The following is a 19126-nucleotide window of genomic DNA, read 5'->3' on the forward strand; positions in this document are numbered from 1 at the left end:
GCATAGGCTTGCACACCTTGCTAGCTCTTTAGTGATTGATGTTATTTGGTTAGATGAGACTCCTACTATTATCTGGGATGTTTTATACGAGAATTATTGTAATGCTTCTATTGTAGCGGGGTTCAGATTTTATGTCCCCCCCTCTCGTTGCAAAATGCTAATATTAATATAATAAATGGAACCAGACGTGGGGTTGGGCCTCCCAGATATCTTATCAAACAAAAATTAGGCTTTTTTTTTTTTTTTTTTGACAAAGAGAGAGAGAATTTTATCATTTGTAATTTCGCAAGTAACATAAAAATTACTCACCCTTGTGGAGCTGTCAAAAATTATCTATCACAAATACAACCACATTTTGAAGGCAATAAACCCTACCAGAATAGCACCTAAAAACCGAAGGCATTTCAACTAAAAAGTGCACAGTGGTAGTTTTCTCCCTGACCCAACTTCCACACGCTTGCATACGATTTGGCTAGGCTCTCTTAGCTAATTGAGTGATGGAAGAAAGACATTTCAACCATTCATATTTTTAGGACCATTTTCAATTAAAGAAAGGATTTGTGAGCTTGTCTTCCTTTAATGAACGTATATATACGATCAGTAGGTTTCTCATGCATGACAGGATATGTCTCATATAGTTGAAAATGGTCCAAACTTTAATATTGAATAGGAAATAGATCTTTACCTACTAAAGCAAAACGAAAATGACTTCCATTAAAAATTGGAAAAGCATTGCATAAAGCCACGCAAAGAGCCCTTAACTAGAGATATACATCAGTAAAGACGGATTCATCATCTTTGGGGTTAAAGTGAGTGGTGGAGAGAGTTGAAAATTAGGTTCGGAGTTAGGACTACACTAGATCAACGGTTTGATTCTCTCTAATGTAACAAAAGAAAAAATTAAAAAAAAAAAACAGATTGATCGATGAGGCTTTATCTTTTTGAATTTTAATTATAATTCTCAGTTGTATGATACATTTATACAGCACAGCAAGATATATAACACGATTATTCAGACAGGTAAGATTAAAACTTGAATCACTCTCGTTCTAGGAGTCTTGATTAGTTGATTTTGTGCAGACAATCCCGCCTAGGCTTCTTGTTGTTGTTGCGTGCTAAAGATGAAAAGGAAATGATGGAACTTTAGTGGATCAAACTTTCGACAGTAATAAGAAATTAGTCAAATTACAACCATAACTTCTTCTTCTTTTTTTCAATGGAGATCGATGACTATTGATCACTGCATTAACCCTTTTTTTTTTCTTTTACAAACTTACAATAGTATCGAAGAAAACGATTACATCCCTGGAAGTCAAATTTTGTAGCCTCTTCAAAACATTGCTCTGAGGAAGATTACACAAGGTACCACCCAATTACACATTCGAGACCTCTATTACGTGAATGAGGACACATGCTCTATTTGGTATGAAATATGAAGATTTACCACTTGTACAACACATTTGTTGTCAATTTTGTAAAATAGTTCATAAACTGGTATATGTTGTCTTAGACCTTGTAATTACCACAAACAGGACATTTATTACAATATTTTTGATCATTTATCCTTATATTCGTAATAATCGCTGTCAATAATGTAATTATTTTCTCAATGAGGAACATTACACAAGGTACCACCCAATTACACAGTTGAGAGCTTTATTACGTGAATGAGGACACATGCTTTATTTAGTCTAATATATGAAGATTTACCACCCAAAACAACACATTCATTTTTAATTTTATAAAATGATTCATAAACTTGTAAATGTGGTCCTAGACCTTGTAATTACAAAAAAGAGGACATTTTTTACAACATTTTTCGTCATTTCTCCCTTTTTTTTTATAAATATGTTCGTATGTGGAATAAGTACCATAATAGAATTAAATTTCCACATCTATAAGGTAATATATTGTCATCATATAAGTAATTATTTGATTTCATGATGAATTACTCAAAGTAGACCTCAGTTATAATTTATTAAGGAAAGTACTAATGATGTACTTAATTAGTAATAAAAACTCATTACTTTTTTATTTTTTAGCGAAAAAGATTCTATAATTAATTACTAATGATTTGGTTAAGGGGTGAACAGGTTACCAACCTTTTAAATATTAAAGGCCATTGGATATATTATTAATCCAACGGTCTAAAATATTCAAAAAAATGGTTGTATAACAAACAGGCCAGCACCTTAGAATTTTCCAAGAAAATATGTTAAGACCAAAGTCTAATAAGATGAAGTATATATCTCTATTTTCTTCTCTCAAATTATAAAAAAAAAAAAAAAAAAAAAAAAAACGCAATCTAGTACTTGTTTTTTGAAATTCAAGTCTGCTTAAGGTGAGTAGGATTGTGCAGAGTGCGGCGGCGGGAGATTTCCGGTTGCTGTCTGTTGGCAGCACCGGCGAGGGACCTCGTCATGGCTGGGAAACTTTGGGTGCCGTAGTGGTGTCAAAAGTTCGGATCGCTTCTGTTTTGGGTGGAACAAAGTGAGCGGCTTGCTTGATTGGTGTTCGGTAGCGGTAGTCGCGTCTGCCGGTGTCGGGGAAGAAGACTGCAGAGGATCGGGGAGGTGGCGATTGCTTCTTCTGGTGCTTGATCGTTCAGCATCAGGAGCAGTATCAGGATGGACGTTTTCTCCCGATCTGTGGCCTGCAGGTGGAATTAGGTATGTGGGCTTCGCTGGTCGGTGAGCAGAGAGGCGGCGACGGCCTGATGTGGAACGGCCGGTCGCCGGAGCGCATGACGACGGCAAAGGTGGCCTGGGAGCAGAGGGTTAGGTCTCCTTTCCCTTTTACTCGGGTTTGGGCTTGGGTGGTTGGGCCTGGGCTCAAACTTGGACTGAGGGGTTCTTGGGCTTTTGGGCCTAGACTTGAGCTCAAGCTTGGGTTGGTTAAGTCTGCTATAGTGGCATTGGACAAGAACAACAAGACCAACCTGTTGCTGAGGTTGTTGGCTCATGAAGAGACTAAGGATGGTGCTGGCTCCAACCCTAAGGGGGAGGAGCTAACATTTTCTTAAGTCTCTGCTATTAGACATTTGGTTACAAGCCTTCTAGAGTTGGAGTAATCTCTATGAGTTGTTCTAAGATGTTTCTAGTTGTTATTTGTACCATAATGGCGTGCTGGCAAATTAGACTAGATGAATGATTTTTCCCTAGAATAGCGAGGTTGTTCTTGCTCGTTTTAGGCTTGCTTTCCAGCGAGCGTCCCTTTAGACTTTAATGAGTTTAGTATTGGCTTAGATAGGTTTTATTCGGTTTCACTGGATTCTTATGTAAGTGTATGTTAGACTCTGACCTATTTTTTATGGCTTTGAGTTCTAATAATATCAAATCCTATTAAAAAAAAAAAAAAGGTGAGTAGGATTGTCATTCCAATAATATTAAGTAAGATGCTAGACCAATTCTAATGTCATTACCAATATACGCTCTTACCCGTATTTTTTACTTTCACTTGGTCAAACATCGTCCATTTTTTAAGTGTATTATGTACTCATAAAACATAATTTGATTTGTCATTACGTAATGACCATATTCATTATAAACTTTAAGGTCTCATTTGATTTGCGAAAAATAAGTTTGGATTGAATATTAAATCTAATGAGAGGATGCTTTACCAAGTAGGAAATAATTAACCTATGAGACCTAGCAGTACTCTGCTAGGGTTGAGCGGCCGCCGCCCTTGGGCGCGGTTTTGCAGCACCTTCCCTCTTCAATGGGGTTCTATTCCCTCACCTTCTCCGGTGTCGGCTCTCTGGAGTGGAGACTCTGTTCTCCCCTCCTTTTCACTTTATCCTATGTCAATGCGGCTGATGCCGTGTGCTAAGCAGGAGGCGGCGTGCACTTTGCCGGCTCGATCAGCGTTGAGGATGTTAGCTGATCTATCATCGCGGATGGCGGCTCACAGCGGTGGTTTTTCGCGGCCTCAGCGGGCGCGTCTCAAATCTAGCAAGGTGGGTCGGGTTGGTTTGTGCTCAGATGCTTGGGGCATGCCCAGACCAGATCGATCAGGCGGTGGGGTCACCGAGTCAGTAAAAGGTGAGATCGATTCCGCCCGGCGCGAGAAGATGGATCCATGGTTGAGTCTTTCTCGACGAGGGTTGGAGGAGATGCGTTCGGGCCGATTTTGGCAGAATTTGCAGATCCAATTGACGTTGAGAGTCTTCCCAGGTCTATGGTGCGGATACCTTCCCCGAATTGATCTCTTCCTTCAAGCTTTGAGGGAGCCCCGGATTGTTTCAGGCGGAGATAACGGCGCGGCGGCTCTGATCAGTGGTATTTGGGTGTGCAGGCATTGGGGTGTCAAGATTGGAGATGACTCTAGGGTGCACAGGAGTTTGGGTGCCCTAATCATATTCACATGGGTTTGGGCTTTTGTAAAAACTGCTTTTGCAGACTTGATTTGGGTCTCGAGCCGAATTTGGATCCGGATTTGGGATCCTGGTCGCCTACAAATACGGATCTTGGATCCGAGACAGCTGCTCATATTGATCTGGTATTGGTTCTGGTTCTTAGGAGTTCGTTTGCTAATTTTTGAGTTTCTGACACCCTCGGTTACTTTCGAACTCCTGGTGAGTGCATCACCTCTCCTAGGTGATCATTTCGCTGGTTACGGTTACGGTTACTATTACATTTACACTGCTTTCGTGACATATGCAGTGCAGCGATGTCGTTCGACATCAAGTCACATCCTGGTTACCTTTCATTCTAGATGCGTCTGTGCATCTTCTTATCATTTATTGTTTTTTCTTTATTATGGATGCGTTTGTGCTCCTCGTTATGTTTTATTGCTTTCTTTCGATGCTTTTGCATCGCTCCATGTAACCTCTGTTATCATTTAATATAGTTTGACGTATTTCCTTTCAAAAAAAAAAAGGAAATAATTGAATATATTCATCCTGTTTGAAATTATTTTTACCTTCTCTTAAACAATGAATTATTTTTATTCCGTGCATGAAGAGTGCCTTACGCAGTTATGCTATTATAGTATTATATCTTTTGGTCGGAATGTTATTGTATGCTTCCTTTCTTCGTAATGCATCAAAATGAGGGGTACTATATCTTATGAAGAATGTCAACCGTAGAAACCTTTAATTTATATATGTATGTCCAGTCATTCAAAGGAAATGTTCCAAAAAAAAAAGAAAAGAAAAGGTTATTCAAAGGCAGCTTACAATGTACGTGTTTACCTAAAAGTTGACATTCATGAGCATCTTTAAAAGACCTGAACTTTAGATCTAATTAATTAGTAGGTGTTTTGGTGATTCAAGGCAAATATATAGCTTAGCCGTAGTTCTTAACTTCTTAATCAATAAATAATAACTAGTCCTCCCCCATTGCGAGAGTTACTGCAATAGGCTTTAATGCTATGACTTATTTCTCTTTCTCCATTACCCTCTCTTTAGGAATGCTTAGTTAATTATTTCTAGTTTTCTACTACGATTATGTGAGATTGCTTAGCTAATGACTATTTTTTTTCTTTGTGGCTTTAAGAGGTGAGTTATTGTATGTATATGATTTCACTTCAGTTGGGTGAAATTGACGAATTCCATTAAAAAAAAGAAAAAAAATATTAATTTATAAACTAAATTTTTTTTTTGATTGGGGGAGGTTAGCGTTAGAAAGTTAGCAACACACACATCCTTCGGGGGTATCCTAGCAGAGCCGGACTAATTCCTTCCGAACGCCACTGGGCAATAAACACCCATTAGCTGGCCACAAAGGCCTCATGGGGATTCGAAAGCCAGACTGGAACCTTCTACCACCCCACTATCCCTAGTGGTTATAAACTAAATTTTTTATCTTTAAAATGTATTATTAACACGAAAAAATATATTAATTTATAAACTAAATTTTTTATCTTTAAAATGTATTATTAACACCTACATAATATTATAAGATTCCAATATCACCTTAGAGTCCGGTAGTTGTTCAACAATTTTGAGGATTTATTTGATATGCAGGAGTAGGTCACAATGGGGGTCCGACTTGACAAGAAAACTAAGACCAGTAAATACTTGACCAAAGAAAAAAAAAATGAAGACCAAACAATTATACCATTCACAAGAATTTTACCTTTTAGGATGCCCTTCACAATGACATCTAGAAACTAACCCCAAAGACAGTCGAGGGAAAAATATGAATAAAAAACACAGGTTTAGACTTTAGACAAGAAATGAAGTAATTATTAACCTAATGGTCAAACTATTAGCCAAAGTTAAAACTTAGCGGTCAAGTTCTCTCTTTGCCATGTGAGTGTGATCACCCTAATATAATACATATTGATTTTGTTTCATGTACTTGTCCTGTAATTATCATAGACAAAATAATGTAAGATTTGATGTGGGATAGCTAGGTGTGAAACTGTGAATTCACATTATTATATGAAGTTTAGGGTTTAGGACTTTAGGGAGTTCTAAATTCAATAATAATATTATTCCATTACCTCATCGACCCATTAGATACGTAATGAGAACGATTAATTTTCTATATGATTAAGCACATTATGCCCAATGTTTGATGTACTTTTCCATCATAAACTAATTGTTATGATCATACAATATTAATTTGGTATGAAATTTTGTGCATTCAAGTACCTATTGCCAGGGAATGCCAGCTGATATATCGGAGCTTTTTTCAGAGGAAGAGATATTTAGTGTATAATTTCTCATTATCAATTATCAATCACATGATCGTCAAATGTTCGGAAAAAAAAAAAAAAAAAACATAAGTCAGGAAGGATGAATTAGTTCGATCAGTACTCTTGAATGCCCACAAAGTATAGATCACACTCAAGAGAGAACTGATGTTTACCGACTTATGTAAGGGTACAATTCTCACTGATATATGTAAGGATTGAGGTTGGCTAAGGATTTTTTTTATTTTTATTTTTTTAAAAAAAAGAAAGATGTTTACCGACTTATAATTCTTAGATACTCAAAATAGTTGAGTGACAATTGACATAATAAAGGTGTTAGAGCACAGAGAACATTGTCTCAAATGTGATATGAGGTGAGTATTCATGGAACATTGCCTTGAAGGTGTTAGACCTTTCACTCGATGTAGAGTCCTAGGATTAGGACATGTCATTGTATACATGGAAAATAATTCCCAACAGTTCAAATGTGGCTGACCAACATGGGGACGTGGTCTGTAACGTGCTTATGTGGAATTAGAGAATATACTTGTCAGCTTGTCTTGAACTCAGTAGTCAGTTATAGATATGTGAGACATCATATGAAGGTCAGGGTCGATACACGGTTTGACATTCAGTACAATGGGTTCTGTCAAGTATTTCTTCCTATCGAGATGATAAGTTAAGTGATATACCTCTTCTTTAATGCTTACCGAATCAAGAGATGAGCGCTAGAAAAAAGTGATACTCTCAAATACATACAAAGTGTGGGGTATCGAGCTCTCACAATATGATAGTAACATCATCTGAAATTCTCCTCAATTCTCGTCACATAACATAAACGACGAAATTATCTAAATAAAAACAAACATTTTTCCTTTCGTTTCCTTACATACAAAAATAAAAAACACTGAATTTGTGTCGAGTCGGATAATATTTGTAAGCTTCATGCAACTTTGACACAAAAACACAAACCATGGGCACAAAATCTCCATCAACAAAAACTTTTCATTAGTAAGCTCTAGCTAAGGACCACATGGAAAACAGTCCTTCAGAGCAGTTGGGTACTTAATATTCTCATCACTCCTTCGCACATGTTCACCCGTAGTCGCTCCAAAAACCAAACCCCCAAAAAACGTCACGGATCAAAATCCAAACCAGCCAAAATTTCATAACGCTGCCAGTCCTGCCACAGTTAAATTCCAGCAACCCAAAAAAAAAAAAATCCCCCACAGAAAAATTATATAAACCGAGACAATCGAGAAAAGTCCACTACCTTCTCTCACCTCCTCACACATTTTCCGATGACCTCCGGCGACTGTTATCACTGAAAACTTGAGATAACGGCGGCGGTTATGTCAGATAACGACGTTGTTTCCGGCACGTTCCGGGCGCTGGTGGAGAGCGCGGACCGGAAGTTCGCGAGGGTCCGGGACGTGCCGGGGTACGGGCGCGTGCACAACCAGCACTACTTTCACAAGGTGTTCAAGGCGTACATGCGGCTGTGGAAGTACCAGCAGGAGAACCGGGCCAAGCTCGTCGAGGCCGGTCTGAACCGGTGGGAAATAGGCGAGATCGCCAGCCGGATCGGCCAGCTGTACTTCGGGCAGTACATGAGGACGAGCGAGGCGAGGTTTCTGGCCGAGGCGTACGTCTTCTACGAGGCCATACTGAGCCGGCGGTACTTCGAGGGAGGGTCCAAGAGTTTGGGGAAGAAGGATCTTGGAGTCCGGTTCAAGGAGCTGAGATTCTACGCTAGGTTCTTGCTGGTTTCGTTGATTTTGAACCGGACCGAGATGGTTCAGCTGCTCGCCGAGCGGTTCAAGGCTCTGGTTGATGACAGCAGAGCCAATTACCGGGTTAGTTTTGCTTTAAACTCCATTATCGTGCTAATTTGTCCAAACGAGGGTAAAATACCATTTTCAAGTATCTATTTAGTTAGTTCTATCATTTTTTATTTATTTTTTGGTTGATTTGTTACTGGAATGTAAATTTTGTTCCGCATACTGAAATCTGGGTTGTGCACTGATCAATATGATGATCTGTGTTATTTAATGCCTGTCACCTAAAACAGATGGGAGAGCTAGGCTGTAATGAAAACCGAATAAAGAGAGAAGATGTGCATTGTTTAATGAAACCGGTAGCTCCAGCTGAGTTTTACGCTGGTGGGGAAGGCAACCCACTCCCCACTTAGCTGAGGTTTACGTTGGTGGGGAAGGCAACCCACTCAAGTGGGTGGTGGGTCTCATAATTCTCAACGTTTGAGAGATAAAGGAAAACATATAGAAATCTCCTTTTTCAGTAGTGAAGTCCCTTTGCCATACCTATTTGCTGGTTTTTGCGGTGGATTATAGCAAATTAGTCAAAAGGCAGACTCAGTCGAAGTGGCATGATTCTGACTTTCGGAGGAATTAAGAAATTACATGGAATTGTTATATATAGGACTGGTGCCCGTGAATGAGCTACTCTGTTCGCAAGGTGACAGACACACTCATGAGGGTTGGTTTGGAGTGATGGAATTTATACACAGAGACATAGAGACTACTTTTAGGATTGTGTGAATTTGTGAGGTGCTCGAATTACTAAGTTGTTTAATGAAGCAATGTGAAGTTTGAAGTGTAGAATCGTTTAGTTTCTCCTTAGATACTCATTGAAAAAGTTTCATAACTGAAGCAACTAAAACTGCATTATGTTAAAGTTATTCAAATCTTTACTGCTTTGATGGGATATGTAGATAATGCATATATCTATGTTGTGGTTGTGTCTCAATTAAAATATTTGTTTTTTTTTTTTTTTTTTTTTCAAATAAATTCTTGCATATTTTTTTCTTTGAGATATCTGCATGATTTTGGACATTGGAGTTATCTCTTCTCAGGAAACTAATTTTAAAGAATGGAGGCTAGTGGTGCAAGAAATTGTGCGATTTATGAAAGTTGATACGGCCTTTATGAATGTCAGGCCACTGCGATACTCTGCCATGTTTGATTCACATCCAGCGTCTCTCCCATATGTGGCTCGTTTCCATGCAAAGAGAGTTCTAAAATTTCAAGATGCACTGCTAACAAGCTATCACCGGAATGAGGTGAATAATCTTCTTCTTCACACTGTTGATCGTTGATCTTATTTGATTGCAGATGATAGCAATAAACAGCTCTCAGAGAAGGAAAGCTTTCTTAATGTTCATGCACTGTGACTTGCAGGCCAAATTTGCTGAACTTACATTGGACACATACCGAATGCTGCAATGTTTGGAATGGGAGCCAAGCGGATCTTTCTACCAAAAGCGCCCTGTTGAATCAAAAGAGAACGGCTCTTTTATTGAGCACTCTGGGGCTTCTGCGGCTTCTGGAGTCATTGATATGAACTTGGCTGCAGATATGACTGATCCAAGTTTACCTCCAAATCCAAGGAAAGCGGTTATCTATCGTCCATCTGTGACACATTTGATAGCGGTTAGTATTAAGGACATGCTTATCATTTTTATCACAGTTTCCCTTTTCAGTTTGTAGGAGTAAACTATGATATGGTATACCAGGGCCTGCCTCTGCAATTAAGGATCATCTAAGAACGTTGAAACTCAAGTCTCTGAGATGTATAGGGCATGGACAGACATTGAGAATGATAAAAAAAAAAAAATTGACAAGGGATGAAAAATATAGGAAAGAGACAAAACTATGTTTCACAATTTTACATAATTGTTTCACAATTATCTATTTATATATAAACTTAAAATTTACAAAATCAAGGGCATTATGTGAGCTTGCATGTGTGGGGTTTTTTGGCATGCTCCTTACAAGCTGACAGAGGACTGCATCACAGCTTCATTGTCCTGGCAATATGAGGATTGTTTTGTTCGTATTATTTTGACAGGCGGGCATGTTCGAGGAACATATTTGTTTGAGTCAGCTGTATTACGTAGTAAAATTAGAGCTTTGATTGAAAAAGGCGGTGCTAGTTATACTTTTCATGCACCGGTCTTTTATGTGCCTGTAATAGAAATGAAAGCATAAAGGTGTTTTAATTGCATCTCTGGATGGGGTGGGCTCCTCAACTATCTGTTGAACAATTGCCAATGTGAAAGTTTCCAAAATATGGGATATATTCATTTTCTAAAGCGAATTTTTAACTGACAGACTGATGTTGTTAATAATGAATTGGTAGGTGATGGCAACAATATGTGAAGAACTCCCTGTGGACAGTGTTATGCTACTGTACCTGTCAGCCTCAGGTGAACTTTGATGTTCTTAGGATGAAAATCAACTCAATATATCTTTTCATGCCAGACTAGTGAACTTGATCAATGTGCAGGGACGGCTGGTCGTAGTAATGTAAATCAGCTATACAACTCTGGAGGATCACAAAAATCGTCAAAAAATAAAGTTCCTCTCCCAGATCAGAATACTTCTCGGCCTGAATCTTGTAATGGCAAGGCAGAGTCAAGTGGCTATTATGATAAGTATCTGTGGTTTGGTCCTAGAGGAAATGGCGGTAGGTTCCTGTATTGAATGACCATTCCAGTTTGTTTTATTGTGAGCATTTTTCTGCACAGTAACTTGTTATTTCTATTTATTTTGCATTGTCTTCCCTGTATTGTTGTTCCACTCTTACATTCGCTCTTTTTTATTTCAGGTGAGAATAACCTTTACCCTGGAGACATAATTCCTTTTACTCGCAGACCTCTTTTCTTGATAGTTGATAGTGACAACAGCCATGCATTCAAGGCAGGTTTGTCAAAACTTTTGCATGACTTTAGACATACTTGGTTTCTGAAGCAGATATGGTGTCTGTATTAAAAATCACATTTTCATACTATATGCTTGATCCTGTAGCAAGTTTTGATCTGTCCAAGAGTAATATTCTACTACCGAATACACACATCGAAAGCACAGTTTAAGCCATTCTGGCTCAGTTGCTCAAGTATGTCTTTGGTACCTAAACTCAAACGACTAAATCTGCCTCCTGAATCTTTCGGAAGGTTGTAGTTGCGGAATATATGTCTAGAACTATTGACTCTTCCCACACAAATGTATCTTTTATGGATTTCTTTTCCCTTTTGATGGGATAGGCGACACTTTCTTCAATTTGTGTTGGTATTGCCAGATGTTTAATAAGACGCATTGATCGATCTGCATTTGCCTCTTGTTTGTCTGTCAAACTATTAACATCAGATGGTTAATGATCTCAGGTTTTACATGGTGCGGAAAGGGGAGAGACGGCTGCTCTGCTTCTTTCACCTTTGAGACCAGCATTCAAGAATCCAGCTGATGCTGATTTAGCGCAAAACGGAAGTCAGTTCACCTTTTTCTTGACCGCTCCTCTCTCAGCATTCTGCCAATTAGTTGGTCTCTCCTCTTCTGCTACTGAAACAGTAAGTAGTTACTTGCACGACCAGTCGGTTCAAGCAAAAGAAGAAAATTGAAAAGCTAGAGTTATTGTATTTCCATCAATCCATTATCTTCTAGTTGTTTCAATTTATCTGTTCTGATTTTAGGACGTTTATAAGGGTGCTGAGAGCATACTTTCTGATGCCTTCTCTAAGTGGGAAGTAATACTGTGTACATCAACAAACATGAATCTGGTATGGGCACAAGTTATACCTGATCCCTTTCTGCGGCGACTTATTCTGAGGTACTTATCTTTCCCATCTTATAAATCAACAAATCTTTTTGTCTGTAATAGACCGCTATGCTTCTGTTCAAAAAAAAAAAAAAAAAAAAATGCTATGCTTAGCACTTTAGCAGCATTTGATATACTTCATTCTACGAATTAGATTTCTTGGATTTTTGGTTAAAATAAAGGAAATGCTTACTAGGTGTGTCTTTTTCCAGATTTATATTCTGCAGAGCTGTGCTTGCGCTCTTCTGTCCTCCAGAAGATAGTGAACAATATTTGCCGGTTTGTCTACCCTTTCTTCCCAATTCTGTCTCTCCAGATTCTGAAGTAGTGCAATCTACTGTCCTCCGGCTTGCAAAGCACCTCAGAGTTGATGACTGTTTTAACTTTGACAACACATGATTACTATATTAGGAACTCAACAATTATCATAGCAAGATTGTACTTATAGCGTTACATCTTGTGGGCCAAATGTCTCGTCAATCCGGCGGGAGCACAAGCTATGTCAATCAATTAGCTTATTTTGGTTTGAGAAGATTATATTGGTTGATAGGCCGGAAATATAGGGAGACAGATACTTGAGTGCGGTTGCTTCTGCTTGTTTTTTCGCCAATATGCAGCATTGCCGTGCCTTCATGATGTATGGTGGTATGTTATTCTGGTTAGGTTGGTGTCTGATTATTTTTATAGGTTGTGAGATTTGCCAGGTGAATCTTTGGAGCTTGTTTCAGTTTACTTATAGTTGTCAATACCTCTGTACAAGAAAATCAGCTAGTGAAAGGAGTCTAAATTATTTTAAGCTACGTTAGCGGTAGTTTTACGTTCTTGTAGATGCTGCTGAATAATTGGATGTATAAAGTGGTACAGAGAAATGCAACTCCAGCATTTGATTTGAGGTTTTGGCTCACTGGGTATATCTTGGCTGGTATTTATTTTGCTGGTCTTTTTACCAGGGTACTTGTATAAACGACCTGATTTGTTCTTGATGTTTCTTTGTAATACCAGAGTTCTTTCTTGTTTTTTATTATTATTATTTTTTATTTTTTTTACTTTTGGGATATCTTGATGATAGTTTTAACTTTGGGTCTTATGTTGGTGGCTGGTTTAACAGCTCTTGTTTTTTTTAAAGAAGAGAATTCATTGAATTAGCGATAGAAATCGCTCAAGAGGGCATCCCACATGAGATTGGGAGCATACAAATGCCAAATTCGGCTTGACCATAGAGCTAAATGAGAACAAATCAGAAGGTGTACTACACCAACAATTTGTCCGTTTACAATAAAACATTGCTCTAAAGCACTAATAGAGAACTTTGCAAAAACTGAAGATAAAATCCTAGCCTCCTCAAGATAATTACCAACAATAACACCATTGTCATGACCTTGAGATTTGTGGAGCAAATCATCAATATCTGCAATTCGGGTATGCAAGGAATTGGTAGACCAATCAAAACTAAATTCATCCCAGCCTAAAACACACTGCTCGCCAAGACACTCAATTGTGGTACTCACAGCGTGATTGTACTGAGACTCTTCATAGAATGTAGCAATGATCAATTTACCAAAGAGTAAGAGCAGCACACCCAAAATATTACAAGTAGTAAAACTTAACCAGCAACCAGATAGAAGGTCTCCTGGGTCCCAAATCCAGACCCATGGGAAATGCAGGCCCAACTGCTGGGCTCGGATTTTGGCCCAAACCCATATTGATCTAGACACCCATGAGCAGGGTACCCCGATGCAGATCTCCACCGTCTTCGGCGGCCTCTTCAACTCCGTCAACTGCAGCACGCCTTGGCTGATGAACCACCGAATAACCTTCGACCAGCCCAACGACACCGCAGGTGTCTGCAGAACCAGAGTGATTGCAAATCCTACCCTGATCCAAAATTTCCACCCCAGAAGATAGGATTGGCCACAAAGCCTTCCCCGTCGTGGTCGAGGCCGAAAGCTGCGCAAAACTACCAACGCAGCCAAGGCTGCCAAGTGACACGCTGTTAATGTCTAAAAGTTCGGCGGTAGCTGAACCTTCGTTAACGCTGATCCGGTGGGCGGATCGATACTTGCGATGTTCTCAAGGCTTCCGCTACCTGTCAAATAAAATACAAAGGGCGTCAGAGGGAGACCGCGTTGGGCGGTCTTCAACTCTCCAATGCCTAAGTTAGTCAATGTATTTATGTTGACAAAGTAACAGTGGGTAAGTATTGAATGCGTAATTAATGAGGAGAGAGGAGAGAACCTTTTATAGGTGAGGCAGAGGTTGATCTTCTCTTTGTTTTCGATGTGGGACTGATATGCTTCAGTTCCCAGTTTCAGAAGCTTCTGATGCCATCTTGGCGCGACGCGTGGCGGCGCGTCGGCGGCGATCTGGAGGTGGTCCGACGCTGAGGCTGTAGCCCGCCTGGCGGTGTGTCTGCATGTCATTCCTTTGGTTGGAATTAGTACCTTTGGCGGTACAATGAGCGTAGCCCATTAGAGCTAATTATGCTTGCAAATGTACATGTATGTACAAGTCCCCCAAGTCCCCAGTCAAGGAGGGCAATCTTGGTTGGGGAGTTGTTCGGCGGTTTGAAGCGTTTTCGTCCGCTAGACTTGCAAGAGCATAATTAGCGTCAGTGCGTTGTCAACCGTTGGTTTTACTGAGCAAACGCTTTATACCATTTCGGGTGGGCCCCTGCTAGGCCCCCCAGGGAGTCCCTCACTCCCCGGCTAAGATGGACATCCGGATGGTCGGCAAATTGTTTGTTGAGGGGGAGCTGCACAGAGCAGAGGGTGTTGAGTAGCGAACTCAATCTTAGTACCCGAGTGACGGGGGTCAACGTGCCTGATCAGGGCCGTCGTAGACTGTTGACAAGTCTCCGTGTCCCGTAGGGACGGTCTAACCGTAACGCCGCGTGGCTGGTGTTGTTAGTGAGGCGTGGCCTCGGGATCCGCCGCTGATTGCAGCAGGAAGCAGCGTCCAGTAGACGTGCCAGGCGGTACTTCATTGAGCGATATTGCGCTGAACAAAGCACGCAGCTTGCCAGATGAAAAAGGGGGTTCCGCTAGAGGTGTGTAGCGGAAGACGCCCCGCTTGCAGGATGGCAAGGAAGAAGTTCCGCTGGCGGGGGTTTCACTCAGCGGAGACTTCGTCACTTGGAAGGTGATAAGGGAGAAGTACCGCTGGCGGGGTTTCGCTCAGCGGAGGCTTCGCCACTTGGAAGGTGACAAGGGAGAAGTTCCGCTGGCGGGGTTTCGCTCAGCGGAGACTTCGTCACTTGGAAGGCGACAATGGAGAAGTTCTGCTGGCGGGGTTTCGCTCAGCGGAGATTTCGTCACTTGGAAGGGGACAAGGGAGAAGTTTGGCTGGCGGGGTTTCGCTCAGCGGAGACTTCGTCACTTGGAAGGTGACAAGGGAGAAGTTCCGCTGGCGGGGTTTCGCTCAGCGGAGACTTCGTCACTTGGAAGGTGACAAAGGAGAAGTTCCGCTGGCGGGGTTTCGCTCAGCGGAGATTTCGTCACTTGGAAGGTGACAAGGGAGAAGTTCCGCTGGCGGGGTTTCGCTCAGCGGAGACTTCGGAGGGTTGGGGAAGTCATCCCAAGTAGTTACTTCCACCAGACGCTTCGTCTGGTGGAGGTTGACACGTGTCCAACCCGCAGAGGGTTAGCGTGCGGAGGCTTGTCTCCTAAGCCTGGCCGTCTTCTCGCCATAAATGATAGTAATTATGGATTTTGTAACCGAGGCGACGCCTCGGTTAATCCGGAGAGTAAGTGTTGGTCTGTGACACGTGTACGGCTGTCGTGTGATGTCGTTTTTTAGCGGACGGCTGAGAACACGCTGATGTTGACATAAAAGGGGGGGAAACCCAGCGAGATTTGACACTTTGGTAAAAGCTTCAAACTCACAGTCGTCGTCTTCTCGCTCTGTTCGTCCGAGACTGAAGAAAGAGGTTGCCGGAGCTTGGAGATACCGTTCCCGGAGAAAGGACGATCTCACCCCCCTAAGATTACTGTGCACCATCGTATCGTAGGCTTCACCATCGAGGTTGGTATCTGGATTCCCTTTTCCCTGTTTCATTGGATCTGCTATTTTCTGGGTTTTGTTGTTTTTGGTTTTTTGGGATGATTTCTGTTTTTCTTTGGCGTGTTCTGAGGTGTAAAGTGAGATTTTGGGGGGGGGGGGGGGGGGTTGGGTTATGGTGGTTGGCAGGGAGTTAGCGTTTAGGGATTTGCTAGATGGTCGAATCTGGGTTGAGTGCGTTTGTTCTTATTTTGGCATTTTCTGGGTAAATTGTTCTTGATGCTCTTGGCTATAACTGATGTAAAAATAGGCTAGATCTGTGTTTGTGCTAACTGGTGTGGGTTTTAGGGTTTGGGATGGCTAACGTCATAGAGATTTCGAGCAGTGAGGATTCCGGGTCTGACGTGTCGTTCAGCGCGGCGGATAGGATGTTTATTGATTCGTTGCGTCCGTCTGCCCATGCAGGAACCTCACTGCCAGAACCGCTAGAGGTTGAGCCGCTACAGACCATACCTTGGGAAGTAGCTATGGGTCGTGGTCCACGTCCAGAGAGCTCTAGGGCGGGTGAGGCCGCTGCTGCCAAAGCTAGGCACGACGAGCGTTTGGCGAGCAATAGCGCTGCCAGTGGCTCCGCTGGCAAAGAAGAAGCAGCGGGGGAGAATGCTGAGTCAGCGTGGTTCCTCCAGGATGGCACCGCCGTCGACGAGGCAGGAGGGCGGATGAACGCCGCCGCCGTCACTCGAATGAAGCAGACTTTCCGGTTGCCGGGCTCGGTGAAGCTGCGCCCGCCGACGGTGGATGAGAAGGCGTCAATTCTCCCAGTCGGATTTGCGGCCGTGCATGAGGCGATATTCCGCCAAGGAGTGACACTCCCGCTTGTGCCAAATCTCCAAATCCTGGTGTGCGAATTTGGCCTTGCCTTCGGTCAGATTTGCCCCAACATGTGGCGGTTGATGCTGGCAATGAACTCACTGTGGCGGTTGTCTGGGTGCGAGGGGCCTACTGTGGCGGAAGTGCTTCACTTCTACGTGAAGCGCCAGGGCTGCAGAGGGCAAGTGAACCTGAGCCGCCGCCAGGGAGCTCCCAAGCTGATCGAGAATCTAAGGGATTCAATGTCCTACTGGCGGGGGACCTTCTGCGTCGCCACAGAGGGGTGGGAGTATCAGGCGGGGGCGAACGAGGAAGGGCCGACGTTTAGGATTAAGTCGGAGTTCCAACCTATCCGAGGTTGGTAACCAGTTTCCGCTGGACGTAGCTGGCGGGTTCTTGTATTTTGCAGTCTTGGTACTTTTACTAATCGACTTGTGTTTGTGCAGCGGGATTGCGGTACAACCTAACGCTCGAGGAGGAGTGTCGCGTGGCGCGGATCAGAGGTTGTTGGCGAAACCGCAACTTGCTGGACTTCCGACTTCTGACTGGCTGGGAGTTGTTAGTCGAGCAGAAACTTACTCGCTCCGTTGGTAAGAAATTTCCGCCAGGCTGCTCTCTTTTTGTAATAAGTAGCCGAGACTGACAGGTTTATTTATTTTTTTTTTATAGAAACTCCGCCAGGCAATAAAGCCAGTCGTGACGCTTTCGAAAAAGCGATGGATCGTGCGGAGGTTGAAAACTTCCTGGAGACGATGTACGCCGAGGGTCTGGCGGCCCAGAAGACCCTGGTGAACCCTGAGACCCTGGCGGTAAGCCAGTCCGAGGTTCCTGTGGTGCTGCCAATGCCGCACCACTCCCATCTGGGTGCCGACGGCCTGCCGGTCGTTCAAGCTGGGGTTCCTGTGTCAGGCGGCAAAAAGGGGGCAGCAACAGTGGCTGCTCAAAAGGAAAGGGTACCCGCCAACAGGCGTGGTTCCCAGAAAGAAAGACAGGTGCAGCCGCTAGGGGTTGTCACCGCGCCAAGGGAGGAGCCGCCGGCGAGGAACACAAAGGCGCTCGAGAGGAAGCGTCGGGGGAGTCTAAGAGGGGGAGGATGTGGAGATTGTCGGGGCCCGGCAGCCGAAGAAGACCCGTCAAGCCCCGTCGAAAGCTGCTGTGGTGGACGGGGAGGCGCCCGCCGCCAGTGACTTGGACTCATTCGCCGCCTACACGGAGTTTATGAAGGATGGTGAGCGGGAGTTCCTCTTCCACCTGTGCGAAAGGCTAGGGTTTGGTGGCCTAGCGGGGATCTTCGCCCGACAGCGATTGACCACTCGCCCTACAGCTCGGCGTTTGGTCAGATTTCAGCTGGGCTGCACGACATGTTTGAGGCGGCGAAGAAGCAGCCTCTGGTCGAAGGGGAGCTCAGGGAGGAGATTGAAAGCCTCCAGAGGGAGCTGGCGGGGGCGAGGGAGAAGCTGGCGGAGACAGAAAGGCGGCTGGCCAAGGCGGAATGTGACTTTGCCGAAGCCCGCGGTAAGCTCAACGTGGCCATCGAGCGGGACTTGGAGAGGAATGAACGCGTCTCCAAGTTGGAGCAGGACGTCGCGCTGCTGCAGGAGCGGATTGCCGCTAAGGACAAGAAACTCATTATCGTGCAGCGGGAGTCCGCCGCCAGGGTGACGGAGCTGAAGCGGCTGGAAGGCCAAGTTGCCCGCCTGAGGGCTGAAGGGGATATTGCCACGGCCGCCGCTGTTGAAGCATTCAAGCAGTCAGCGGAGTTTAAGAAGGCGATGACCGAGTCAGCGAAGGCTGGGGCCCTAGCAAACATAGACATGCTGAAGCGGAAGGGCGCCATCGACTTCGCCAAAGCGTCACAGCCTGATGCGCCGCCGGCCAAGAGTACCCTGCCGGAGAAAGATGTCGTGCCTGCCCCAGCGGGAGGCGCCCGCTCAGGCAGTGGAGAAAGTGGCGCACATCCGACGGAAGGGTCCCAGCAGACTCCCAACCCCACCCCGTCGGAGGTGTC

The 19126-nt window shown here is 43.3% G+C and overlaps 1 protein-coding gene across 2 annotated transcripts; it reads left to right on the forward strand.

Annotated features, from left to right (window-relative positions):
- The first annotated feature begins 7840 nt into the window (after window positions 1–7840).
- Window positions 7841–13273, forward strand: LOC133723662 (uncharacterized). 2 transcript variants are annotated; one of them, XM_062150551.1, is made up of 9 exons: window positions 7844–8495; window positions 9512–9718; window positions 9837–10088; window positions 10798–10864; window positions 10945–11124; window positions 11266–11357; window positions 11822–12004; window positions 12128–12264; window positions 12465–13273. In XM_062150551.1, the coding sequence occupies exons 1-9, from the start codon at window positions 7992–7994 to the stop codon at window positions 12649–12651; spliced, it is 1809 nt and encodes a 602-aa protein (XP_062006535.1). In that variant the 5' UTR covers window positions 7844–7991; the 3' UTR covers window positions 12652–13273. The 2 variants fall into 2 exon arrangements, 1 of the variants encoding a protein (XP_062006535.1); XR_009853189.1 differs by lacking the exon at window positions 12465–13273 and having other exon boundaries at window positions 7841–8495; window positions 11266–11361.
- Window positions 13274–19126: the final 5853 nt, after the last annotated feature.

This window comes from Rosa rugosa, chromosome 1, assembly GCF_958449725.1.
Source record: "Rosa rugosa chromosome 1, drRosRugo1.1, whole genome shotgun sequence".
NCBI lineage: Eukaryota > Viridiplantae > Streptophyta > Magnoliopsida > Rosales > Rosaceae > Rosa > Rosa rugosa.

What these genes read in the sequence shown, in the direction of transcription:
- LOC133723662 (XM_062150551.1), top strand. Translation starts at nt 7,992, where the DNA reads ATGTCAGATAACGACGTTGTTTCCGGCACGTTCCGGGCGCTGGTGGAG. An exon ending in CTGTGACACATTTGATAGCG is followed by an intron (nt 10,089 to 10,797) that starts GTTAGTATTAAG and finishes ATGAATTGGTAG; the next exon opens with GTGATGGCAACAATATGTGA. An exon ending in TGGTCCTAGAGGAAATGGCG is followed by an intron (nt 11,125 to 11,265) that starts GTAGGTTCCTGT and finishes TTTTTATTTCAG; the next exon opens with GTGAGAATAACCTTTACCCT.